At 50.9% G+C, this 24992-nt stretch overlaps 1 protein-coding gene across 2 annotated transcripts; it reads right to left on the reverse strand.

The window, feature by feature from the left end:
* Positions 1-5495: 5495 nt before the first annotated feature.
* Positions 5496-22702, reverse strand: LOC149349510 (uncharacterized). 2 transcript variants are annotated; one of them, XM_089576785.1, is made up of 4 exons: positions 22472-22702; positions 20458-21577; positions 19798-20241; positions 5496-5850 (listed from the first exon to the last, which is right to left on the reverse strand). In XM_089576785.1, the coding sequence occupies exons 1-4, from the start codon at positions 22576-22578 to the stop codon at positions 5638-5640; spliced, it is 1884 nt and encodes a 627-aa protein (XP_089432911.1). In that variant the 5' UTR covers positions 22579-22702; the 3' UTR covers positions 5496-5637. The 2 variants fall into 2 exon arrangements, with proteins under 2 accessions (XP_089432911.1, XP_089432910.1); XM_089576784.1 differs by having other exon boundaries at positions 19798-20295.
* Positions 22703-24992: the final 2290 nt, after the last annotated feature.

Genomic DNA, 24992 nt, shown 5'->3' on the forward strand with positions numbered 1-24992 from the left:
ATTTAAATATACGTATAAGTCTAATAAAACTACATATCTAAGCAAAAGTTGCTGTGTATAACCACCAAGTCAAATGAACATGTTGCGTAATCATAGATAGTAAACTACACACAGAAAGACAGACGATCCAGGCAAGAACAAAACTATGATAGCAGAAATCGTGATATGCATTTGGGCCATGCTGCGGTCGCGACAGCGCCATATGTGTAGAATAATAGAGGAAGACTGCAGAAATCAATTTCGAAAACGTGTATTTTAGCTGCCTCCACAGCGACAGCAATTATTCAGCACCTTGGATATTGCTTTGGTTCAAAAAAGAAGTAAAAGCAGGTAGCTAAAAAGGAAAGAAAGGGACGAACGAAAGCCACAGATGATGCGGCGAGGTCAAAAAAAAAAAAGCGCGACTTGTGCACCGGAAAATACAGCCGGAAATGCGGCACATATCTGCGCAATAAAGCACTTTAGGCTGCTCCAAAAGCTGCTCCAAAGTGACCTCGGCCAGTCACATCACTGAGTTGTGGATTAATGCGTTATGTACGTTCATAAACTCGCCTTCCCCGTTCAAGACATTAGCAACCATACATCGTCACGTATACTTCGCTTACGCCCGATAAATTCGTAACTGAATTTACTCTCACACGTTTCGGTTTCAACAACCTAACGGACTTCGGTCACGTACCACTAAAAAAAAAACTGCAATAATAAAGCTGCTTGTTCAGTAATTTTAGCTCTTGGGGCAGGCTGGCATTTGAGTAGGAGTGAATTAAAGCGACGAAGTATCGCATGCCATGCGCACTAAAGGACGCTGTTTCCAGACTCGGTGTTTATTTTTGCACAATCCGTTTTATTTGTTTCTAGTCGCCTCATGTTTTAAAGCATCTGGTCGATGCTTCTTTAAGAGGGGAGTAATGCCGCGAATCTTTGTAACGTTTGTTTGTTCATTCTTAAAGCTGCCGGCGCGCCGCTTTATCACTTTCTTTGTGATGCAAGAAGCGACCAGATTTTTCTCGATTGATCGCATCCAGGCGGAGCCCCTTCTACGTTGTTCCAGAATGTTCTAGTAACTTTGCACTTTTTTATCTCGAACGTTCGCTATCAGCTTTAAAAAGAGCACGGCCGAGAGCGGCGGGCATTCAGTTCGACGACCGCCGAGCACGCTTGTTGCTACGCCGCCGCCGAGTGATCCATTGCATTGTAGGCGCAAGTCAGCCCAAATAAAGAGTTTTGTTCAGAAGCCATTTTTGCTGTATTCCTGCTCTCCGGAGTGCGGTCACCACTACGTGACAATATCGCTTTTTTTTGATGCCCCACGTGACTTAAGTCAAATGAGACACCAGAGCCCGCGTTAAGAACAGCATGAAAGAAGAAATTCAATTACAAATTATTTATCGGGCACATGCGAATTACACGTGCGATTCACTGATAGCAATGCCGACTTAAGAGCCATTCCAACAAAACGCTCAACTGAAATACTGCTGTGACCCCGCCGCGGTGGCTCAGTGGTTACGGCGCTCGGCTGCTGACCCGAAAGACGCGGGTTCGATCCCGGCCGCGGCGGCTTCATCTCCGAAATTCTAGAGGCCCGTGTACTGTGCGATGTCAGTGCACGTTAAAGAACCCCAGGTGGTCGAAATTATCCGGAGCCCTCCACTACAGCGTCCCTCATAGCCCGAGTCGCTTTGGGACGTTAAACCCTCATACACCTAAACCAAACCGAAATACTGCTGTCGGTAATCTTTTTATGCCCCTTACCAATGGCGGCCGTGGTCATAGGCGGCATGACGATAACAATGTTCGCAGCAACTCGCGGGCAGATTCTACCACCGTGTTGGTCAGGCAAAATTCCGAGGATGAATTCGCAGAAGTCTTACGCGAGGCTACCGCAAGTGATTGGTCTGTGCACGAGAATGATATGGCATCTACATTCCGCAACTGACCATTTCCATCTTTTTTCACGGTGGTTCAGATGTCACCTAACAGTTACCGCGCCTTTCCTTTCCTCGTAACTTCCTCCTTTGAAGGTAAAGGCCCTATAACCTGAGGGCGCGATTCTTAGCAGTAATTATGCATGTTGTCACGAAGGGGCCTCCCAGTGGACGACACTGCAAGAGCCGGTATAGGTAGGAGACACTGTTAACAGACCTAAGACCGTTCTCGAAGATCCATTCGCATGGTACGGGAAAAGCGACAAAAAAAAAAAAACTGACGCGCTCGCAGTTTCTCTATTCGAGTGCACGTTAACATTAAAAGCTACAAACATCTAGGGGACGCAAGACGACGGCGAACCCTTTTTCATGGGCGTCAACAGAGTCACGGAGTGGAAAAAACTTACAGGGGTTCAACGATGCTGAACAGAATGTCGAGCGATAGCTCGATCCGGTGATATGACACAACGCTGGTTTCAGTGCTTATTATTACCATGCCCGGCCGGGAGCTTTGGCTGTGTGCGACCGGGCGTTGCATCGAACACAACCGGCGTTCTGTTCAACACACCAAAATGCACCGGCGTTCCATGCAGAACCCACTTTGATGCCCTGCGCATGCGACGTCAGTGTACAGCCGGACAAATCATCAGCTGGCTTGCGTGACAGCCACGTTCCCGTGCTCCTGCAGCCTATGACGGAGCACACTTGCGAAAATATCAAATCTAAGCACAGGCTCGCTAAGCCCGTGCTTAATATTGAGCTTTCCGCAAGTTTGCTTCGTTGTAAAGCACAGGAGCGGACAAAAAGCGGCCTTGAGCACGCCAGCTAAAGATTTGGCCGGCTGCACGTTGAAGATCCCCAGGTGGTCGAAATTATTCCGGAGACCTCCACTACGGCACCTCTTTCTTCCTTCACTCCCTCCTTTATCCATTCCCTTACGGTGTGGTTCGGGTGTCCACCGAGATGCGAGCCAGTTACTGCGTCCTTTCCTCAAAACCAGTTTTCATTTTCACACGACGCGGCGGCCGCGTTTCGTTGGAAGCGAAACGCAAAGTGGTGTGGCTCAACTCTGCTGAGCCAGGTTAATAGACCGAATTCACAAAGCCTACTGCGCATGAGCTCGTTTACCGGAAGTAGCCAGCCGCCATCTTGGTTGTAGTCCTTCGTGGCGTCGTCTGCACGACAGCCCACATTACTTTGCGCCTTGACAAGCATTTTACCCGACCGCACTTTCCGCAGTTTCGTTTATTGTGTCGAGCTCTATAAAGGAAATAGAGGCTCCACGGCGGAGTTTCGAGGGGTGCAATGCTGATCGCGGTAGGAGGAGCGCAGAGAGGGTGGTAAGTTGCCCCTTGAAGTGGAGTGAACGTGGTGGCGACGCTGCGCTTGTTACTAGAACCTTGCTTTGGAAAATGCTGCAGGTGACGATGCAAACGCGCTTGACCGCCACTTTCGTTAATTTTGTCAGCAGAATATTTCAACGCATAGCGATGCACGCGATTTTATTAACGTCTTCGGACAGTATTTACATTTCTTGCCACCACATTTAGCTGTTCCAGTATTCGCTGTATTCATCTAGGCATTCGCTATAGATGTGTCACACAGCGTTTGCTGTCTTTATTTTTTCGTCATAGCCCTTGCTGAAAACTGGCCATGCGATAGTTTTTTTATTCACATAAACACATAAGTGTATTCACGACGTGCTCGGCGGGTCACCAGCAGGAAAGATGAGCATTCGAGCGAGCTATGCCGTTTTTCTAAATGGAGATGTGACAAATTCTTGTGTTCAGTACAAAATGAGAAAAAGACAAGCCAATCGGGGAGCTTTTGAGTAAGCTTAATTAGGGTTTAGGGGTTTTTAATTTCGTGACCAATAGTTTTATTTTGATTATTGCTACACTAATTACTTTTTTATTTAGGTTAATATAATCTTCTGCCAGGGCGTCTCCCGTACGACTCACTCTCGCTATTTTCGCAGTACGATCGAGTACAGTAGATGGCCTTTTTTTTTTCGAAAACAACGGGCAAAATGTGGATGATATCCCGGCATAAATGGTATGTGGCTGATACTGGAATGCCACTTATGCTCAACGACCAGTGAGCTGGAATTCCACATTTCTACAGTTTTATAGCCTCGCTTTATCATTCCGTGAAATAGAGAAAGCATTATCGCTAGTATGGCAGCTCGAGACATCGGGAGTGAATACGTGTATCAAAAGAACATTGTAGGTTCCTGAATATGACAATAAATCTGAGCACACTTGTTCCCTTACAACCTTGCAACGGGCAGAAATCTCTGCAAGGACGGCTTGACGACGCAGCACGAAGGGAAATCCGATCGCCTTCTTTTTAACAATTTAAGGGACCGCCTCAAAGTTGAGCGGCGCTTAAAAGACATTTCATACAGCTTCAGAACTTGAAAATTTTTCAATGTCCACTGATCAACAGAGACAATACGGCTAAATGCACTGAACAGGACTTCTTCACCTGCCTATCGTGAACAGCTTCTACGCAATGTCTTGGGTACTTTTCCTCTTCTATAAAACGGAAAATCCGGGACCCTCTGCTTCGCACACTTGTCGGAGCTCATGACACCCCTCTGGTGTCCACAGTGCCGCAAATCTAGCATTCATGCAGAGAAACATCGTGTGGCGACGCAAAAAGGGCTGCTTCTTGCGCGTGCGCCACGCACCGCGCCGACGCGGCCGCCGGCCGGAGTACCACAACTCCCAGAGTGCATCGCGGCGGCGGTGGCGTAGCGCAACTGCTTGTGAAATAGCCGAACCGGTGGCTGATGTAGACGTGGAGACGTTGGCAGCATCCGCTGCCCTTTTCCGCTTGAGATACTCTTGTCACTTGTGCCGCTGCTGCTTCTCCAGACGTACAGCCTTTGTCAAAAGTTTAGAGCCCAGGGGGTTGGCTTCTAAGCACTATTGTGGTGCTCCTGTGCACTAATGGAAGTCCTACGCATCGGAGGGAGCAGGACTAAAAATCATCGTACCTTCCGGAGATTTGGGACTCTGAAGACGCATTACGAGCAAAGCAATGTGGCCCAGAAGCAAACCCCCTGGGCTCTAAACTTTTGACAAAGGCTGTACCTCCCGTTCTTCATCGGTTTCATCTACTAGACGAGCCCGCTTTCGCAACTTATCTCTAGCCAACGCGACTTCGTGACGCTCTCTGTCGTAGGGATGGCTACAAGCAGCCCGGCGGCTCCAATGCTCAGTCGTAGGACTCGTACCGGTGACCAGTTCTGGCTCCATACGTCTGCGCTGTCAAGGCGGTGAGCACTGACCTTTATTCAGCAAGAGCGAATCACGTGGTTAGTCACGTGACACAACTGGCGAGAGCGAGTGCCCGGAGCGGCGGTCGACGTACCGGCGAAATGAGCGGTAACAGCTGCGACAAGTCACGTGTTATGACGTCACAGCCACACCTCCGGCGAGAGCCCAGTTAGAGGTGAAATCCAGGCCTGATTTGACCTTCAGCTTTGCATGCGATAAGTGGAGCTTTTCGCTCCAAAACTTTAAGGGGGGAAAAGGAACATGCATATGGCTAAGGACAGCAGTTCTCAAGACAGACTACGTGCATTTGTTGGCAACCACCCTATTTATTTCATTTAAAATTTGTCTAAAACCATAAAATTTTTCCGGCATGAAATTTTGGCTTGGAGCTCTTTCTCCTGCTCTCTTTTCGGTCGTGAGGCTGCGAATTAGCTGCTATATTTGTTCCGCGACTTGGACATTTTCGCCAGAATGCTGACGTCGTTAATTTTCCAGGCGTCATTGGCACAGTAATGCTGCGCCAGGGTCTCCAGGGCCTTGCGGCCTTCTTCGAGGTGCGATGGCAGCGCGGCGATGCACTCGTCCAGCTTGGCCCGGTCGCTGCCATCGGCGCATGCCCGTTCCGCGGCGTCGAGGACCTCCTGCGGAGGAAGGAGGTCGGGAAGGCACCGAGTACGCCTGATGTTTTACTTGATGTTTTTCTTTTATTTCGCGGCCAATGCTCACTTTAGATCAGTAGCCCCGCTTCTTTTCACATGCCAAGATAGATGCGAATGTCAGTTGTAACAGCTAATTCATGTAAAGCGATAGCGTTTGAAACAAGTCCATAGACTGCAGCAATGCTAAACGCGTACCGTAAAATGCTGCTCTCGATTAAACCGCTCGTTTATTCGCGCTACAATTTGACGCAGAGAAGGCATACGACAGGCTTGCTTTTTCAATACCAAGTTTGGATGATGTACTTACCTGATTTGATCAGGATTATAAATACGCGTCGTCTGCAGCACTTCCGTTCACATGACTAACCGCAATTACACGCAGTGATCTGCAGTGTCTTCGCATCGACTAATTCGTAGCTTGCACATCAACGCGTAAAAAATTAATCGCTGAAGCTTAGTTTTAGTCACCCTAATACTGCTTTCACATGGCCGAACTGTCATTTACACTCGCGTTCAGAGTCATTCGCGCAGCGTCACACGATTAACTTCATTGAAATTGGTTGCAAAAATCACAGCCGCACAGTAAGTTCGGCAAGTTCACTCCACTCGGCTGAAACATTCCTCGCACGGTACACGCGTGAACAGTCAGCTTTCCTGTACGTGCGGCGAAAGTTCTTATGCAATGCCAGCATGATTTACTTTGGAGGAACAGCTTGGATAAGTGCAGGTGTTGTCTAGGCAGACCAGGTATGTGTGCTCATCATCTGTGGACAGACCTTCCGGGCGGTACGCGAACTGCCAACACTGCATTTAATCCGCTTAATCTTCGACTCAGGAACGCTAGTGAACCAGACCGTGTCTTTTTTTATGTAGGTCAGCACGGAAAGTACCTGCGCCTCTGCGTGGGCTCAGAAAATGCTAGGACAGCAACTAATGTATATCGTACCGAAGTTCGTCGTGTCTCTGCCCAGTGAAGCGTCTGTCGCGGAAGACAGGCACAGCTGCGTCGCCTTAGAAAAACAGTGGAGGGAAAGCGCATGCATTGTACGTTTCGAAGGGCGCTTATCTTGTAAGTGTAGCACCGTGTCTCGCCACAGTGACACTTCGTGAGGCGAAATGCACCCGCTAGCCGCTGGCAGTCAGTCCTACTAAATTTGCCTGACACCCGTACAACTGTCACCTCTGTAGAACAGGCAGTGGCGCGCAGATTGATGAAAAGACGAAGAAAAAACTGACTTTAGTGAAGTGTGATGCACTAAATATATCAGGCCCGTGAGCGGGAAACAAAAACATGCACGACAAAACATGAGAAAACCACAAAACCGAGGTTATGTTGCACCCTAATCTTAAAGGGACCGCAGCGACACCGCCAAGGCGGTGATCGTGTGGGTGTTGGTAAAAACGTTGGCCTCGGGCGAACGGCCAAGCGCGCTTATGAGGGCGCTGCTGCGGCACTATCTCAAACTATCTCTAAGTTCCAGTGACTTTATTTCTGGGGAGCGATGCATACTTCATCGCTAACGTCACTGGCGAGCAGACGATGGCGCGCGCTACTAGTCTCTGCTAGGTGTCTCGAGTAGTAGTGTTAAATAACTTTATTAAGGACACAAATTAAGCATCCAATAGGTCGGCGGACTGACGTACCAAGGCCAGGTGGTGCTCCAGAAGCGCGCTCATCGAGGCTCGCGCGCATCGAGGCACCCTGTCTTTACTCTTCAGTGTTCCTTGAACACTGCTGTTCACGCTGCCGCCGTTCCACCCTCCTCCGCTTTCCTCCCCGCGCTCTCTTCGCTAGCGCCGTCATTCCTCCTCCGCTGCCCTCCGCACTCGGTTATGCCGAGCACGTCACTCAACGCAGTGATATATTTTGCCGTGCTTGTAGCGTGTCCCACCAGGCATCGGGTCCAGGAGCACCGCCGCAGTGCCGAAGGAGGAAGGAACGTGGGCCGGAGACGGGGAGTAGGGGAAGTGAAGGAAAAACTGTATTCACATATTTACATTATTTACAGAGAGCGGGACTGAGAATGGCTCTCAGTTGAAGGGGAACGTCTTCGTCAACCGTAGTCGACTGGAGCTAGCAGGCTTCTTTCGGCCACACTCACGGCCGAGTTAAATCTCGTCCGGTTTCCCCAGATCCCTGGCTGGGGAATAATGGTCGACGAGCACTGTCCAATCGGATGGACCGAAGGGGACCTTCTTGTTACCGCCCACGGCTGGGCAGGTGCGAGCTTGTCCACTCTGTCGCAGCTGGGTCGAAGAGAGGGGGAGATTGCTGACTCATCCAGCCCCGCGGGAAAGGAATCTCCTGAAGTCTTTCAGCAGGGGAATGAACTTGCCTCCTCGCCGATTGCCCAGAACGCGAGTCGGGGACACAGAATTCTTCAATTATCCGCCAGCGTGACGGCGCCGCCAGGTCGCCTCCGCATTCACGGTGGTTGCTCGGACAATAGCTCCTGGGCCTCGCCTGCCTTCGTCGCCGCTGCACTCCGTTCAAGGAATTTCGCTGGGGTTTTGGCTGACAATGGCCCCTGGCATTCCTGCTACACTAATCCGCTGAGGCTCGGAGGGGCATTCCAAGCATCCAACTTCCCATGGTCGTCGCGAGGTTGTCGACCTCGATGAATGTTCACGGTAGCTGCATGATCGGGCCCACGTGGTCCGAGTGGACACAGGTGTGACGGGAACACACAAAGAGAGTTAAGGGGGGGGGGGGTAGAAACACAACAGCACGTCCGCCGCCCGAAGAGGTCTCGTAGTGGTTGCAGCCAACGCTGCTGCGCGCAGAGACCTGGAGTTGTGTCCGTTCGGCTTTTGGTCACAGCTGGGCCCAAAGGTTCTTCTTGCTTCGTTGACAACTGTAACGGTCTCAACCAGCAAGGTACACAGCCCAACAAGCAGAAAGCGCCAAACCGACTTCAAGAACTGCCAAGCTGTTTTCGGTCAACAAAACCTCTTTAGAGAAATTGAGCTGTAGCGTGAAATTTACGTCCTCCTCCGAAAGTTGACATGTTTGACCAAACCAGAATACCCAGAGCTTGTTTAGTCAAAAGGGAGGAAAATTTTCTAAAATTTTGGGGGGGTGCCGTAGCACGGTGTATGTCACAGAAAGCCACCGCCCGTGAGAGCACAAAGGGAAGGTGGAGCTGCTGAACACACATACAAAACAGACAAAAATGATTCCCGCTAAAGCAAAAAAAAACAAAATACAAATTTGCATAGCGGATTAACGTCCGTGGAGTCAGGAAAGGGCATTACACGGGAAAGCCTCGGCTGAGGCCATCAGCGTTGTCATTACCTCGCAATTTTCTGAAACGCCCCGCAATGCCAAGCTCCAAAATTTCGCTCTCATTTTTGTATAGGAGAGTGTAATGAACAAAAGAACAAAAAAACAAGCATTAAACTCAATATGAGATTATGCGTCATATCCGCCCCTTGCGCGGCCGCGGTCCGACAGCTGCTTTAGCAGATGAGACATTGCATAATGCTAAGAATTCCAGCTTGCATTTCTGTACAGGAGAGTTAAATGAACAAAAGAGACAAGCATTCAACTCAAGACGGGATTATTCCTCGAATCCGTCTGCAAACAGCGTTGCGATCAGAGGAATTTACTGCTTCCTATTTTTCAGCCGCCCCCTACGCGGCCGCGGTCCGATAGCTGCTCTAGCAGGTGCAACAGGACACAAGGCTAGGAATTTCAGCTTGGGACCCTTAACTGTTCTTCGTCCAAGTCTCGCGGTTCTGAAGTTTAGCTGACGCTCAGAAAGCAGAATGCGAGAAGGGAGCGAACGAGTGCGAATGCCGTGCCAGCGTATCCGTCTCTCTCGGATTGGGTGCGCGCGTTGCGTTCTCTTGGCTTGTGTTCCCACGGGGCGGGTGCGAACTCTTGAGCACCGAGGCGCCAAATTGGGGCGGCTACGCGGTTTGGATTTCAGTCGAGCATTCAACAAGGGCCGCACTTTCCCCTTAATTAACTCTTCCCGTTTGGCCACCTCTGTGCGCTGCCGCTCCGTGGAAACCTTCGCAGGTGGTTTGCGTGGCGCGTCACTAGCAATCGCTGAACCATTACAGGTAAAGTCGCTGGCGTTCGCCTCATGATCAGTTTGTAAAATTGCCTGTTCTAGCTCACCACCGTGAGAATTTATCAGGCTTACTGGGTCATGTTTGCCCTCGTCACCCGCGTGCTCTGCTGGCGCTGCGAAGTCTGGAGCCTTCGAAATGGTAAGGACCTGCGCAGCATCATCTCCAAAACAAAGGCCTTTTTCTTTGGGCAGCCTATCCAAGCGATTTGGGAAAATCGAGGGATGCTGCATAGGCAGGTCTTGGGAGACGGCTGCCTCGGTCAGACGCAGCTCGAGTGGGCTCTCGATCGCGACGCGGGCAGTAAGGTGGTCGTGTTGGATACCTTTCCTATCCTTATACTGGCGGTACAGCAGGTCAGAACGGAGCTGGAAAGGTATGTTCTTCCGTGACACACCTATGTCACTTTGGTGACTCAAGTTGCGTAGAGATTGGTCTTTCTCTTGCTCAGCGGTGAACGTTTCCCTGTCCACACGAAGGAGTTCGAGAAAGCCATCCGAGTGGGGTAACACCAGATTGGTATTCAATTCCTCACCTAGCTCCAGCTCATCACTTGCGCCTGATTCGGAAGACTCACTGTAGCTTGCACTACTATCGGTGCTCTTAACCCCTGTGCTAAAAGTGAGTAAGTCCTGGGCTGGCTCGTCATTAGGTAGCGCGGAGCCGTCACGGGTTAAGTCGCCTGCGTTCGTCTCGTCGACAGTTTGCAATAAAGCCTGCTCTAGCTCATCACTGTGAGAATTTACAGGCTTCGGGCTTACAGGTTGAGGTTTGCCCTCTTCAACCACGTGCTCTGCTGGCGCCGCGACCTCACGAGCCTTCGAAATGGTGAGGACCTGCGCAGCGTTATCTCCAAAACAAAGGCCTTTTTCTTGGGGCAGCTTATCCAAGCGATTCGAGAAAATCGAGGGATGCTGCTTAGGCAGGTTTTGGGAGACGGCTGCCTCGGTCAGACGCACCTCGAGCGGGCTCTCGATCGCGACGCGGGCAATGGGCAAAGACACGCTGGTTTCAGTAGAGCATAACTCAATTTCTGGTGTTCGGTCGCGAGCGGCTGTCGTTCCCTCATCGTTGGACTGATCATTGTTTCGAGGCAGCGCTGAGGCGCATTCCTCGCTTACAATAGAACTTGCAGTTGCTGCTTTCAGCGCGCGACTGCTCTCTGGAGGACTACATTTTTGCGCTGCGCCTACGTTTTTCTGGGTTGCAAGGGAAATCTGCGCGGCATCGCGCTTTTCAGCTAACGCCGCGCTCTGGCTTGGAGCGCCACAGTCGCTGTCAGGTGACAGACAACGACGCTCTGTGCCGCAGATTATCACATCAACTTCCCGACTGCCACTGTTCTTCTGAGCAACTACAATGTGCGTAGCTGACCAAGCGGGGCTCTTTGGCTGGTCGCTGACGCACTGATGGGGGCGCTGCTCGCTGCTATCACTTCGGATTTTAGACTCGGTCTGTACACGAATTCTGAAGTCTCGGAAGAGGGCACTTTTCGCTTTGTCGTAGTTTCTGGCATCCTCATCGGACAGTCGCGCTAATACGGCGCTGACATCGCAAGGAAGGATGGCCAGCAACATCATTGACCATTCGCCCTGATCTAGTTCCTCTTCCGCACATATCTGTTCAAAACTCGCGAGGAACGTTCTGAAGCTCTCGCCTCTCTGAAAAGTCCGCAACCGATCTCGGGCCCTTTTCCGTCTGAGAAATTGAGTCGTACGTATGAGCTCCTGCTGCTCTCGTTTACGTAGTTCCTCGAGCTCAGCGCGTCTCTTACGGCATTGCTCCTGCCATTCTATTTCAACCCTGTCGGCCTTCTCCTTGCGCTCTTTTTCAATCCTGTCAGCCTCCTTCTTAGCGGCTTCCTTGCGGTAAAGGCGTTCTTTTTCAACCCTGTCGGACTCCTCCTTGCGTTCCTTTTCAACCCTGTCGGCCTCCTTCTTAGCGGCTTCCTTGCGGTAAAGGCGTTCTTTTTCAACCCTGTCGAACTCCTCCTTGCGCTCTCTTTCAACCCTGTCGGCCTCCTCCTTAGCGCTCCTGATTCCCTCCTGAATGACTTCCCAGGTCTCCAAAATTTTGTCTCCCTCCTTAGCACCACATTCCTTAATAGCCTCAATCAGCTGCGGCTTTCTGTGACTCTTCCTGGCCTCAATACCCAGCTTTTCACACAGCAACATCAACTCTGGCTTCTTTAGCTTGCTCAAATCCATGGCAACTTCCGAACGAGGACTTTCATAAAATAAGCTGCTACGTGAAATGCTTAAGCGAGCACGTGCAGAAAAACAATCTACAGGTAGTGATAAATTTCCAGAGTTATCAAGCCTGGCAGATTCTTAAAGAAAGTCAAGCGCTCACCACTGCTGAAGCCAGGACCAAGCGTGGAAGATCCCGCCGCTGCCAACCAGTTGATATATTTGTCGATGCTAGAAGCGTGTCCCACCAGGCATCGGGTCCAGGAGCACCGCCGCAGTGCCGAAGGAGGAAGGAACGTGGGCCGGAGACGGGGAGTAGGGGAAGTGAAGGAAAAACTGTATTCACATATTTACATTATTTACAGAGAGCGGGACTGAGAATGGCTCTCAGTTGAAGGGGAACGTCTTCGTCAACCGTAGTCGACTGGAGCTAGCAGGCTTCTTTCGGCCACACTCACGGCCGAGTTAAATCTCGTCCGGTTTCCCCAGATCCCTGGCTGGGGAATAATGGTCGACGAGCACTGTCCAATCGGATGGACCGAAGGGGACCTTCTTGTTACCGCCCACGGCTGGGCAGGTGCGAGCTTGTCCACTCTGTCGCAGCTGGGTCGAAGAGAGGGGGAGATTGCTGACTCATCCAGCCCCGCGGGAAAGGAATCTCCTGAAGTCTTTCAGCAGGGGAATGAACTTGCCTCCCCGCCGATTGCCCAGAACGCGAGTCGGGGACACAGAATTCTTCAATTATCCGCCAGCGTGACGGCGCCGCCAGGTCGCCTCCGCATTCACGGTGGTTGCTCGGACAATAGCTCCTGGGCCTCGCCTGCCTTCGTCGCCGCTGCACTCCGTTCAAGGAATTTCGCTGGGGTTTTGGCTGACAATGGCCCCTGGCATTCCTGCTACACTAATCCGCTGAGGCTCGGAGGGGCATTCCAAGCATCCAACTTCCCATGGTCGTCGCGAGGTTGTCGACCTCGATGAATGTTCACGGTAGCTGCATGATCGGGCCCACGTGGTCCGAGTGGACACAGGTGTGACGGGAACACACAAAGAGAGTTAAGGGGGGGGGGGGGGGTAGAAACACAACAGCAGTAACCACATATCAGCGATATCTCATATAAAGCCTGTTTACATGAACTCGTTACAGTCGAATCGAGTTTGCTTGTCGAGTAAAAAACAGTTATCGGGTCCATGCAAACGCTGTCGGGTCGAGTAAAAAAAGCGGCTGAGCGAGTCAAGTTAACTCGCCTGCAGGGGGTAGGGTAGGGGGTAGGAAGCTGCCACTGCCCTCTCCCGCTTGCTCTGTTTGACGCTTGGTGTCGCTGGAGTTGAAGCGGTCTCGACTCGTTAGAATCGAGCTCACGTAAACACGCAGTTGGGCTGGCCTTGCTCAACTCGATCTGCTGACTCGACCCGCCGCTGTCGGCTTCTGACCTTTCCAATCAGGGCTCCCTGGGCGCTGCCTTATTGTTCACTGGACTGCAGTGGGCACCTCGCGCTAGCACGGTGGAAGCGGCGGCGGAACCGGTTTCCGGCAGTCCAGAGAGGAGGCGTTTCGACAACCTCCTCGCCCGATAGAAAAGAAGCGCGACAGTGAACAAGATCCAGAAAAGATCGCTATAATACCTTATGTGCATTCAGTTTCACATGGGCTATAGAAGGCTGCAAACTGCGCAGGCATTAGGGTCGTTTTTCTGCCCCGAGCAAGCTTGGCGGTCTTTGTCAAAAAGTGAACCGCAAAAGGTGCCTATGAAATGCCGACCAAATGTTTTTAGGGGAATCCCCCAATGCCGTTGAAATGCGGTCTCACTTACGTCGGTCGGAACGGTGCCTGGACTACCGGCTGCGTGAACATGCCATTTCTTTGCAGACTGGGAAGGTAAGTAATCTTGCAATTGACTGCAAAAAATCTAAAGGCTGGAAGCCCAAGCTGCGTCAGACGAAGGTGTTGGCAAGAGAGTCAGCGCTCGCGTTTGTCCACTTTTTTCGTTGCACTGGCGTCGTTCCTTGTAATACTCGATCGGTTTTTGGAAGCGGAGTTCTGCCGGTCTCTGGTCAGCGGAGGCAAAAAGGAAAGAAAGTAGGGGAAAACAGGACAGAGAGGAAGGGAGATGAGAGAGAAAAGGAACCCAGGGAGGAGAAACAGACAAAGACGGCAGCGGGGTGCGCCCGAGGCATGCAACCGAAGGCGAAGTGCCGCCACATTTTCCGGAGAGACGAAGACTGAACGTCATGGCAGAACTAGCTGAAGGAACCAAAGTGAGCGAACGGTCCCCTCCTCGGTCGGCGGCGGCTGCCGGACGAAAACCGGAAGCTGTGGCGCCGCGCGGCCTCTCGAAGGCGTGAAGTGTACGCAGTCGCCCTCACTTGCGGAGGTACTCCATCGCCCGTGCGAATGCCGCTCAAGAAAACGCGCACGTTTGTTCCTGTGGGCACGCAGCCACCGAGCCCACAAGCCAAAGTCGCGGGTGCCACTGACTGCCGGCCACTTAACGAGACCAAGAGCCAAGCTAAGAATAGTCTAAGATATGGCTCAATATTTATTAACGTTTAGCACCACCCCGCACCGATCCCGCAAGCCAAATGGCTTTGGGATTCATTGCGTAAAGCAAGCGCCAACGCCTCTTTCAACGAAGGCTTGGTGAGGAAACCATTCCCTCCCTCTGTGACGTATGCGACAAAAGAGAGTTCAGATCTCATCAATGTATAATGTGCGTTTTTCAAGAATGCGTATCCGCATGACATATCTAGACGGCGGTGCCCTCTTTTCTTGACCGAACCGTTAAGCTTTGCAGGCTTTGCATTTTAAACTTCGATATTAAGGCGAAAGCCTTTAATGTCTCATCGTTGTAAGCAGAAGTTGTCGACAGAGAATGTCACGCTTTTCAGTTGGTCGGAAAGGTCGTGACGTCACAGTGCGCCAATTTCAAACGGGGCCAATTGTACTTTCGCTAGTAACCATGCAACCAATTGAAGGGACCATATAGTGATGCTCCAAGTAAGTCGGACTGATCTTAGTTAATTACTTAATCACCCAATTAGCCTAATTAACTTCTCTAGTCAGGCCATATAAATAAATAAAACCTAGTAAGAAATTGGTCGAGCTCGGGAATCGAGCCCCGGTCTTCGGAGTGCGAGACGAGCATGCTATCCACTCCGCCATGCCAGCTCGATTGTTTGGAATGAACAAAGGCACGTCTAGTGAATACGGTGTCTTCGCTCACTGCCATCCTCCTCCCTTCCCTTCCGGCGAGGTTTAGGTGTCCACCGACTCCGCCATGTAAGCTCGATTGTTTGGAATGAACAAAGGCACGTCTAGTGAATACGGTGTCTTCGCTCACTGCCATCCTCCTCCCTTCCCTTCCGGCGAGGTTTAGGTGTCCACCGAGATATGAGAGAGAAATACATTTCCTTTCCTCAAAAACCAATTTACCGAAGAGCGAGACGTAGAACCGAATGGGCGATGGCGTTCTATGGACTCCCTGGCAGCGTTGCAAGACGCTCTCGCGTTCCACTCTTAGAGGCGAAGCTTAACATCTTAACCACACATCAGTGACCACACTTTAGGTCAAAAAAGTGCACCCCCCCCCCCCCCTGAATTTTGACGGGTGTCCACCGAGATATGTGAGACAGTTACTGCGTAATTTTCTTTCCTCAAATACAATTTTCATTTTCTTCATTACGGGCCATCTTCGTCTTTCTTCTTTCACTCCCACTTCCTCCGTTCCTCTACGGTGCGGCTCAGGTGTCCACCGAGATGACAGAGATTTACTGCGCCATTTCCTTTCCTCAGAAACCGTTGCGTTGAAACGGCAAGGCATCGCGCCGAACGGGTGGTGGCGTTCCGTGGACTCCCTGGCAGCGCTACAACACGCTGTCGCGTTCCACTCCTAAAGGCGAAGCTTAAGCTTAATTAGCAGTTAGTTAGTATTCAGGCATTAATCAGTAATTAACCATTAATTCGTGATTTGTCATCACTTAGTAATTAGTACTCAATTACATGTGACGCCACCAGTGCCACAGAAGCACTGAAAGTGGTGCGGAAAACGCTTTCGCCTCTACGCACTTTAGACAGTCAAAGTGCCCCCTGAATTTTTATAATCTCAGTACTGAAAAGAAAAATAATTCACTACTGTGCAGCGCTCTTAGTATTAAAAAGAAAATCCCTGAAGCCTAACATTGAACATCCTGCATTAGTTCACTAGACTTTCGAGTTTGGTCAGCTCCGTCATCCCGATTAATTCGCCTACTGACTGCTATTATGACCTACAAAAACTTTGCGCTTTCACTCTCCACATGTATATTTATTGCACTGTGCGCGCAAATGAACACCTCTACTGCTTTTGCAGTCACAATAACGAAGCCTCAAAGATGTCTCGTCAGAAATGTAGGCGTAAAGACACCGCAAGAGGCCCCTCCCCTAGTAGCACCGAACATAAGAATAATGTTATAAAAATGTTATGTAAGTTGCAGTGACGTTATGCGTTGCACTGTAATGTCACATAAGTTAAAAATTAATATATAACGTTATAAGTTATGCAGAGAACATCAGATTTATGTTATAAACAAACATTGTTTTAATATAGTCTTCTAAACGATCTATAGTTCTAGAGTCGACTATAAAACAACATTACAAATACATTTCAAGCACTGCATGGTGCCCAGAATTTTGCCAATGTTCTTACGGCAAAGATGTCTTTCAACTAGCAGTACTTTGCAGCCATATCTCTTAGATAGTACTCGGCATATAGATGACATGCACAGCCCCATTGTTTTGTCATAAACTTGGTTATTACATCCCCCAGCAGTGGGTACATATAAGCTTCACTCCATGGTATTCGTTTCAAAGGGGACGCTCCTAACACACACACACGCGCGCGCACGCACACACCCACCTCAGAGCTTAAAAAACATCAAATTATCTGAAAAATAGGCGCTAGTTGTCGCCTATACCTCTACGTGTGGGCGAAACTGTGCGAAATAAAAGGGAACGCAACCATCTAACTCTTTTCTTACCATGAAAAAAATAACCGATTTTGAGTGTTTTTAAAATATATATCCCTCAAGAAGTGCTAAACGCACTGCGCATTGTAGTACATATAACTGTAGCATATTAATTATATTCCCAAACGAAAAAAACGCCAAAGTTGTGTGTGCAAAACTTTTAGAAAATTTATTGGTTAAATATGCAGGTAATAAAAAAGAATGCAAGCATAACAAAAATAAGCCGCTGCACTGAGCTAGAAATTGATTATAAGAATTAAAATGTACAAAACACACAACATAACACGTTGCATGTGCAGACTTTCACCTTTGAGGAGCGCGCGGCGAAGTGGACGCTATGTTCGGCGACCAGCAGACCACATCCGGTCAGTTTAATTTTTCACGTTGCCTCCTTGCATTAAAGAATGAAAAAATGGCTGAGGCTTAACTTAGTTAACCCTGGTCAGATGCGAAGCATATTGATGGCTAGGCTTGGTAATACATGGCTTTCCTTGGTTGAATACTTGGTCATTTTAATACAACCACTAGAAGCCTTCGTCGTGGGGGAAGACAACGGCATGGCTACAGCGGAACGCCGACTAACCCCGAGACGCGCGTTGGGTGAGCGCCTGGATTGCCACGGAAGCCGCGTCCGCCTGCCCGGTGGAGCGAACGTTTCACCTACACCGAGTGTGAACGCGCGTTCGAAATGCGCGGGAATGCCGCTCGAGGACACTCCGGTGTCTGTGCGATGGCATCGTTCTCCCTCTCCCAGCGCGTGACGGCGATCTGTCGTGACGTCATGTGTCACGTGGTATGTCACGTGGTGTGTCGTCACTATACCACGTGGTCTGCACGGCGTGCAACCACAGCGACGGCGCGAGGTGGACCATCATCTTCCTCTGTCGTGACGTCATGTGTCACGTGGTATGTCAAGTGGTGTGACGTCACTGTACCACGTGGTGTGCACGGCGTGTAACCACGGCGAAGGGCTGTAGTGTACCTCCGTTTTCCTCTGTCGTGACGTCACTGTACCACGTGGTGTGCACGGCGCATAACCACGGCGAAGGGCTGTAGTGTACCTCTGTCGTGACGTCATGTGTCACGTGGTGTCACGTCACTGTACCACGTGGTGTGCACGGCGCATAACCACGGCGAAGGGCTGTAGTGTACCTCCGTCTTCTTCTGTCGTGACGTCATGTGTCACGTGGTATGTCACGTGGTGTGACGTCACTGTACCACGTGGTGTGCACGGCGCGTAACCACGGCTATAGTGAACTAGAATACTATTCTAGTTCACTATAACCACGGCGAAGGGCTGTAGTGTACCTCTAGTAATATGCTTCGCATAAAAAAATGGTGTTCTAGAGGCAAACTAGATGGCGCAGTTTGTCCAAGAGTGCAGTCTTAAATTTTTGGCAGCAAATTCAATGTTGGTCATATATGACCGATGGCTTATGGCGCGGTAAGGAAAGTTAAAGCGAGCATTCGGCGACATACATTTGTTCCGAAGCGGGCGAGCAGCGAGCCGCCATCTTGTCAACGCACCCCGCAAAGCATGCGCGTAGCGCGCGCACGCTATGGTTTGTAGCGTGCGAACGCGCGCTAGACGTGGCGAGATACGTAGTGTTCTGGGCATGCGCATTCGTACCCTCAAAATCGCTGAGTACACCCAACTAACTATTCCTGACATCCGGATTACCTCGCTCATGTGGCCGCGACGCGATGTGAACGCTTGCGCCCCTGCGAAAGGTGAAAAGTCGGACTCGCCTTCTCTGTCTCTTGCGTGTAAGCACCCTCCATAGCGTTTACTGTTTGCATGCTAGTCAAACGTGGCATTTATTTGCTTGCAGACATAGCAGCTATGCGCGTGGATGCGACTGGCGCATCCTGGAGACTTCTGTCCCCGATAGTAACATCAAATGGCGGCCACTGTGGCGTCGTGGATACTCCCCACAGGAGGTGACGCCAAGGGCGCCATTTTGTGTCACAGCGCGAAGCTTCACCCGTGCAAGCCGGAGCATGTGACGATTAGCCGGTCAGACATGCGTGCTGCACAAAATGGCGGCCACTCCGGCATGCTGCCCACTTCTGAGCATGCGTTACTTCGTCGAAGTGTATTTGATGAGCTCATATCCTTGCACTATGTTTTGCTCGTCGTTCCCTGTCAAAAGATTACGTTCTCCCGTTAGAAGAGCGTATACACTCTGGTACGCAGAGCCTAGCAGCACTTAAAGTCACCGGAATTTTTGTCGCCTTTCGTTTCTGTGGTAAAAAGCAGTGCCATGTGCTCTGGTCCATGAGAAACTAGAGTTGCAGAAGCGTGTGCGGTATCTGTCGATGTTCTCTATCGGCAGCTTGATGCATTAAGCACTCATGCATGGTTGGCATAAAGATCCTGCCGGATCGGTCAGTAATGCGTGTTTGCGCCAGTAGCCAAGATACACACCGAGGATCAACTCGATGGTCAGACCTAGGGCTGAGATACGGGTTGCCTCCATGCTGTTTCGTGCTAATGCAACGTTTCTGCACACAGACGGTTTCTTTGGAAGTCGTCTCGCCCCTTTGAGTACCATGCTGTGCGAGCGGGGATCAAGCGCTCAACATTGGATTGCGCTGCAGCCACATTCCGCCGCAGTGGGTGAACAGCGGAAACCATCGCGTGAGTGAATTCAGATCTCACCTGACGGGTGCTCGTGGCGGCGATTTGGAATTGGCCGAGCCAGTCCGTGAAGCGGGTGCGGAAAAGCGCCACGTAACTGTCGGGGACAGCCGACTCTGCACGTAGGTTTCTCAGCCTGGTCAAAAGATCAATCTTGAGGGCCTCGAGGTCGCTTCGAACGACTTGAAGACTGTTGAGCTGGAGGGGTTCAGCCAGAGAACGCTGGAGCGTCTCGCAGGCGCGGCTCGCCTGCCAAGTGCATGCAGTTGTGTTGGCCTCGTAGAGAGCGAAGTGGCGCAGCAGGCAGCAGGACTGCTCGTAGTGCTCCAGGCAGCTGGCGGCGCCCTGATAGAGGCGACTCAACACCGTCTGGTCAGTGGTTGCCTTGTCCTGGCACCTCAGCAAATCTCCCAGTGTCAGCACGCTCTGCTCCACAGAGTGCGCCAGCGCCAGCCAGCTCTTGTACTGGACAAGAGCAGCAAGGGCACGAGAGCGTAAAGAGCCTGGCTGTGAGTGCACCTGCGCGTGCGGTCAAGAACGTCGGTTTCCACAGCCAGCCCTTCTTCGGAAAAATATCGTAACTTAACTACAGAACTTGGAGGGCGGTCCGTTCGAGACCACGGATTCATTCACAGCAAGAATTTCATAGCGAGAATATACTTACAGTTGAGTAATACTTACCCAGTAAGTGGGGTTAGCCACCGGGAAGGGCTCAGAGGAGGCCGAGCCACCGGTTTCGTCACTCGCTGAGGCGTCCGGCCGCGGAGCCTTGATCAAGTCAGTCTCGCGGCTCAAGTCGGCGATGATACCCGCCTGCACAGATTTCACAGTGTTCGGCTCCAGCTCGGCGCGGATGAAGTCACCCTCAATCAGGTCTGTCGCGACCATCACGCTGCACAGGATGCGCGCCCAAGACCCGTGAAAGGACTCCAGCGCCGTCATGTAAACTTCTGTCACAGTCAGACGCGAGTCCTGTGCCCACGTTACCATGAAAGTGCCCAGCAACTTGGTGACAGTGTCGTTCCAAGCTTTCAACACGGTAGTCTTCGCCTGCAGCACGGCGGCACTTGATACGCAGCGCTCGGACATGAGGACGTCATCCTGCAACTGCGAAATCATGTCTGTTTCCAAACTTTGCCGCATGTCTCCAGTACAGACGCTGAACAGTTTTTGCATGAGAAGTGCCTCTGAAGGAACCTGTTCATCGTCAACGAGCGACGCGAGGACTTTGAAAGATTTCTGGAACTCTTTGCACGCGTTGGCCACATTCACCTGCGACTCCTCAGCCTGTCGGATCCAAGCTTCTATGAGGGAAGTGTCCTGGTAATTTTCTCGCAAGACGGCGAGGATGTCTCCCAGCAGGCCCAGTATATCACTGACCCCTCTGTTCCACGTCATGCCGACTTCGTTGCAGAAGTGGCAGAAACAAGCTATGCAGCCGTTGATAGCGAGTTTCTTGCTGCCGGCAGATCGTTGGAAGGTCTGACCGAGAAGGTTTGGCGCGTGCCGAACGTGGCCTATGATGGCGTAGAGGATTTCATTCCAGCAAGTTGTCAGACGAAGATGCATCGACTTGGAATACGGCTGCAGGCACTCCTGTTCTTCGTGGGAAAGTAGGAAGGCACGAATGTCTTGAACAACTTGCAGCCACATCTGAATGACTTCCAGGTTCAATGAATGCACGGTGGAACAGTAAATGTCATTTAGAAGCTTGCGCAGTTCCTCCGCGTTGTAGTTTTGAGAGATGGACTTCACGAATGATGACTCAAGGCCGGTACGCTCCATTGCTCTGTAATCCGACCTGCATGGGCATATAGAAGAGGTTCGTTAAAGTCAGTTGTTTTTGTATTTAGAGCATACTGCAGAGACAAAAACCCTTTCATTCATGCACTTCTGAGCCCTGTTGGGAGGGTAACCCCGTCGTCAGTATTTCTAACCTCTGCATGCACAATCTATGCTTGCTGTATGAGCTTGTCGAAGTGTTGTTCTATGTTGCATGCCTATAGACGACAGGTGGCCGCAGCAATGTTTAAGAAGAAGAGGGAAACGTTGCTTACACAACTGCCAAAGAGCGGTTCCCTCTAGCGAAGTATTTATAATATGCTTTTTCAGAGAGATAGAATAGATGACACGGGTTAGAACATCCAGCATTCGGTGCCTACATTCAAGAAGGAACAACACATGTGACCATACGGAAAAGCGTCCTCTCACCAACCTCAACTCTAGTTTAGTCACACTGGAAAACGGCATTCTCACTAAGACGCGTATCGAAGACTAAAGGCTGGAGAAAGCTGTTTTCGGCCGGGGGACTAAACAATAGAATCCCATTAATGGCCGAACTATACAAAGTGGAGACATTTCGGTAACCGTACGACCTCTTGTTGACGAGAGGCTGACTTCAAAGGAGCGTTAATTGCCATTTAAATGCCAGGTGTGATCACGGCCACAGCTAATTATCTCAGCAAGATGCTCTAACAGCGCACATGACTTCACATGTATTGTCGTGAATGAAGCCTCTAAAAACACCAGGAGAAAACATCCCTGTGCGGCGAACAAAAATTACTCGCAGTAGCAGAGCATCGGGATCATGCCATAGTTTTTCTACTACTAGCGCCGTCTGCACTGCATGTATGTAAACACGCAGGCTCCGCCGGTGTGGCGTCCCCGTCAAGCGCGAGCGTTGGTAAACACGCACGGAAGAGGTCTTTGCCCTCGATCGGTCGCGAGAGAGGGGGTCGCCACGTCCTCGAGCCCTGGCGCCTTGGAGGGAGAGCTCCCTGCGGCCGCGTCCGGCAGCGCCATCCTGGCTCCGGCGTCGGACCTGCGCACCACATGGCCAAGCACCGCGCGCGCGCCGCAGCCCCTCTGGGCGTAACCGTTGAGAGTCGTCCAGCTACTACTATAACAGTGTTCGACGAGCAGGTCAGTTTCTATCGGCTTTACGTGGCAGGGAAGCCGTAGTAGGGGGCTCCGGATTAGAGCACTGCACGGGCCTCAATCTGAGGCCCAAGCCCGGCCCGGGCCCGAGACCTGAAGCCCGAGCCCGGCCCAGGCCCGCGGCTTCAAGCCCGGGCCCGGCCCAGGCCCGCTAATATATCGCTCTAGCGAGCCCGGCCCGGCCCGTGAATCTCGGAGTGAAGCCCAGCCCGGGCCCGGCCCGGCCCGTTTCACAGTAACGCTTGAGGTATACTGCTCACTCTGAGCAAGTAGACTTCTACTAGACCGATAAGAAACTGGCCGACAAAGGTTCTGAAACCACAGTTTGGCTTGCAGAAAGTTGGTACTTTTTAACCCAGAAGGAAGTGATGAAGAGTAGTGCTCGCCAGGCCCGCTTTTTGTACAGTGATCGCGTGTAGGTGCGCAAAGATAAACTCGGAAGTTCCGAGAGCCAAATAAAAAGGGATGCATACGCGCGTAATAGACTACTTTGCATTCCCCCATGATTTTAATCAGTTATATTAAGCTGCCTAGCAAGCAGTGGGATAACATTTTTGTAGTGAACGCCATCTCACAGTTTTAACTCATAGCCGAACTGGTCGCCTTTCAGCAGAAACGAAAAGCTAAAAGGCTTGAGTATTTCACGGTGTGTGTTTTGAAGACTATAAGCGTCCTGAACTAATATGTTCTTGCCAAATGCATTTCTAATAGTGTATAGGTATGTTTTGGGATGACGAACGATCAATGGCCAATTAAGACCGGTTGAATTTTGCTCTTACCGGTGGAGCAGTAGATAACGCGTGAACCACGTGGTAACTTACAGGGCAAAACACTTGTTATGGCAACCAGGCTGAGATTATAACCAGGATGGGGTTATGAGAAGAGATTTACAAACTTTGGCGAACTTTTGTGGCTATTTCATTTGCGATACGTTCTGGTCAGCTAAACAAAAAGAAAACCAAACGCGCTTTAGTTTGTGAGTTTTCTCACATAAGAAAAATATAGCTATAAAATAAAAGCTATGTTTTTATGGCTTAAGGGTCCAAGGGAAGTCAGGCTGTGAGAGACACCGAAGCAGAGAGCTCCGGATCATTTCCACAACCTGGGTTTCTTCAACGAGCAATGATACTACAAAGTACATGGCTGTCATGCTTGCCGCCTAAATGGAAATGCGGCCACCGAGGCTAGGAGCAAACCCTGGTTCCCCGGCTCAGTAATCAAGCGCCTTGACCACTAAGCCACCGCGGAGTGGCAATAAGGAAATAAATAAGTCAATGAATCAAGCTTAGTTTTTTTCTCAGCGCGTACTAAAACCGATAGCTCCTCCGTGTCGCTGCTCCAATGCCGCAGTTGTGCACTTCACTCTGCAATAGTGAATGAATAGTCCGACACCAGCCATTTCTGTACGCACTCAAGCCCGGCTCGGATCAGCAGCTTTAAGCCCGAGCCCGGCCCGGGCCCGCCACTTCAGGCCCGGGCCCGGCCCAGGCCCGGCAAAACAAATCATGTCCCGGCCCGGCCCGCGGGCCGGCCCGAGCCCGTGCAGTGCACTACTCCGGATTGTTAATTTCGACCAAATGGGTTCACATCGCGCAGCACACAGTCATCCTCTGCATTTCGCCTCCGTCAAAATGCGGCCGCGATCGAATCCGCCAATTCGAGACACTGAAGCCACCGTGCAGCGTTAACGGCGGCGCAGAAGGAGTCCTTCATAGTGACATGCGGACTGCGCAGGATATATGACTATCAAAAAGCGACTTCTTACTATGCGAGTTCAGTACTGCTCAACAGTACGCATTGTTGGAAGTTGGTTCCAGTGCAGCGGCACTAGAGCCAGAGGCAAGGATACTGAGGGAAAATCAGCTTCGCTCTGGGTCCTCGTCTCTAGTCAGCGCTGCTGCACTTGTCCTCAGTAGCGCTTCTTTGATCCGATGGTCCAAATGGACAATGTCTTCTCTTGTGGTACGAGGAGAGCTGCATGACTAAAATCATAGGCCAAACAGCCCTCCCTGAGCGTCCTTTGGACTTGCGTGGTTTAACATTCGCGCAGTGCTCGCTACTGCATCAGCATCTATCAAAAGCAGCAACTTAGGAAACGCCTTGCAAGTTCTTTTGCGCCTGCATTCTAATCACTTTACCCCGCTTCGAAAGCGAGGGAAAAAAACCGAAAGTGGATGTCTCTTGTGGCCGACGCCAAAAAGCAGCTCTAATTGCTGTGACTTAAGACCAGAAGAATTAAAACAACGTTTAGCACTGAATGCATCGCTTTCCCTATAGTC

The sequence above is a fragment of the Amblyomma mixtum genome, chromosome 3 (genome assembly GCF_055824585.1).
Source record: "Amblyomma mixtum isolate Tamu chromosome 3, ASM5582458v1, whole genome shotgun sequence".
NCBI lineage: Eukaryota > Metazoa > Arthropoda > Arachnida > Ixodida > Ixodidae > Amblyomma > Amblyomma mixtum.